General features: G+C 40.5%; 1 protein-coding gene across 2 annotated transcripts in view; it reads left to right on the top strand.

The window, feature by feature from the left end:
• fra10ac1 (FRA10A associated CGG repeat 1) overlaps nt 1-2716 on the top strand; it is an 89266-nt gene that overhangs the window by 86457 nt on the left and 93 nt on the right. The window contains exon 14 of one of the 2 annotated variants that reach the window (XM_041210453.1): nt 382-466. The exons of the other annotated variant lie outside the window; for it this stretch is intronic. Within the exon in view, the coding sequence (XP_041066387.1) occupies nt 382-436 (55 nt within the window). The 3' untranslated portion in view covers nt 437-466. Of the gene's footprint in view, nt 1-381; nt 467-2716 lie in introns of those variants that run through there. 2 annotated transcript variants of the gene reach the window in all.

The raw sequence follows: 2716 nt of genomic DNA on the forward strand, positions 1-2716 counted from the left end.
GGATGACCAGAAAAAAATCAACAACACTGCAGTGACGTATTTAAATGTAGCGTTCCTAGGGTCCAGGCTTCTTCTTACTTGGCTCCAGTTAAGCCTCAAGCCAATGTTCTAACAGGTAATGGTGGTACTAGATGGAAAAGTAACAGCATTATGAAAATGATGTACAGCTCTTCTACATGTTTCTCTTCTACATAGAGAAATGGGTTCACCTAATATGTTTTCAGGAAGGTAATATAACCTTAATGGGTTAAATTTAAAATGCATTATACTTTACTGATTTTTTAAAATTTGCAATAGTAACACACAGTCATACTTCCATAATTTATAGTTTGCAATGTGTCTCAGTAATGCATGCTACTCTTTTTTTCTTCTTATGCACAGTCTCCAGTCAATGAGTCTCATACAGCTGCAATATCCACACATTAAATTCATCTGATTTTTTAAGACTGGCAACATGGTCCAGAAGGTGAGTTTTTCTTTAGGTCAGTCTTTCTGACTGTTACTATTTCCAGTAAACAAAAACAGCCTGTGTTTATATACAGCTTTTAAGAAGAAAATTACCAAAGGAATCCTACAGATTTAATTTCATTTAAGTAGATTGGCAAAAAACCAGAGTCAGCACAAGGAAAAACCTTTTTTCTCTTCAAAAGAACTGGCACAGTCTCGATGGGCTGAATTGCCTCCTTCTGTGCTGCACTGTTCTATTCTATTCTATCAGACTTCACAGACAAAATCAGCCAAGAATTGACACTGAGCCCGAACAATAGATAACAGGACAGATGATCAAAAACTTGGCTAAAGAGATTGGTTTTAAAGGGGGCCTTAAAGGAGGCGTGAAAGTTGGAGAGGTGGCATGTTCAAACTAGGCATTCAAGAGGGCATTAGATGATTATTTGAATGTGCAAGGGTGCAGGGGAAAGGCAGGAGAATGGCACCAATTCGTGATGCTCATTTGGATAGCCAGTGCAGACACGATAGGCCGAATGGCTTCCTCCTGCACTGTAACAATTCTGTGACTCTGAGATGTTTAGGGAGGGGATTCCAGAGCTTAGGGTCTAGATAGCTGAATCCGCGGCACCAATGGTGGGGTGAAGGGAGTGGGGGATAGACAAAAGGCCTGAGATGGAGGAATGCAAAGTTCTTGGAGGGTTGTAGGGCTGAAAGACGTGACAGAAATAGGGAGGATCAAGTCCATGCAAAGCTTGTGCTGTTCAGTGGCAACATGATTCCTGTAGTAGCATCACAATGTCAGAATATACTATATACTGGGATCCATATGGAGACCAGACATCTTGTTAGAATATAGGCCTGGCACCTTGTGGCATTACATGAATTCACATATTATCTACATATATCTAACTGGAAAATCTATGCTTCACTATCCAAGCTAGGCTATGAAGAGCAACCTGACCAATGTTCTGCAGCACTGTTGGGATCTGTGGTCCAGCACAAATTACCACCTTCTCAACAGGAAGGATGAGGAGAAAATATAGTTGGAGAAAAGCATGACCCATGCAGGCTGTCATTATGCCGTTAAGGTACAAAGATAAAAAAAGGAATTCTTCAAGATGCTCTTGTGGGCTGAGGATCCCAGTGTTGCACCAGCATGTTAAGGAATTATAAATATTTATTCCAGAGAAGCACTTCTGCCCTGATGAAATAACAAACAAAGGCCCAGTTACATAAAAAGCAAAACACTGCATATCCTGCAAATCTGAAGTTATATCATTTTATGATGGAGATCCAATTTAATTAATGAACTAAAATGCTTAGGTATAAACTCAGCAGCACAATGAACTTAATAAACCTTTTGTTCCAGAGTGCATTTACTTGCACAAACTAAAGTCAGTGTGCAAATAACATCCCTTTAACAAATATTCCTGGTACAAAGTGCAATAACATTTCAGCATATGGCACTGACCCAGTTTCCAGCAAGTCCCACAAACATCTGTGACCACTGCACAGCCAGGAGCTGTCAACATGAGTGCCGATTATTTGTGGAATAGGGAATTGTGCAAGGGAAAGGCAATGTTAGAAGGAAAACAGTTATGAAAGCAACTTATAAAACCATCCCAAGCATTTGGAGTGCATCTGCGTTCTGTTAAGAAGTAGACGCCTCCCCATTCCTTTGTTGATGGCTGCCAGATGTGAATTGTACAAACTGAGCTGCTTCAGGACTATCTGGGGAAGCAGAACTTTACTCAGCAATGTAGCTTCACTTTGACAATCTCTCGTCGAGTTAAATGAATATGAAAAAGTAAATCAGTAGTCTCTGTGTGTTTGTGTGTGTTGTGCGTGGAGAATGAGCTGGTTCTGGATAGACTATGATTGTGCAGTTATGTAATTATTGAGAATAGGGTCTCTGTCAATGATTTACATTCCGAAGTCTTTTTCTGTTTGGGTGGAGGAGGGGAGGGTAGATTACGAAAGATAGATGACACAGGATGGTGGGGGGTGGTAGTGATTGGTGTATATATAGATGTGGGTAACTTTTCGCGAGTTGCTTCCAGCGTTTTACTCACAATTGTATGAAAGGTAAATTCCTATTTTGATCGAGACTTGAATCCGAGTGAATTGAGATTTGTATCACACGCTGTTGACGGTAAGCAGAACCTGAGTTTGGTGTTTGAGGACATTGCCAGCAGTTGAACCAGGCTGCCTAAATAAAGCCCAGGAGGAGTTTGTCTTCTGCGCTTAATGTGTGTTTGTTTTATAG

The sequence above is a fragment of the Carcharodon carcharias genome, chromosome 17 (assembly GCF_017639515.1).
Source record: "Carcharodon carcharias isolate sCarCar2 chromosome 17, sCarCar2.pri, whole genome shotgun sequence".
Lineage (NCBI taxonomy): Eukaryota > Metazoa > Chordata > Chondrichthyes > Lamniformes > Lamnidae > Carcharodon > Carcharodon carcharias.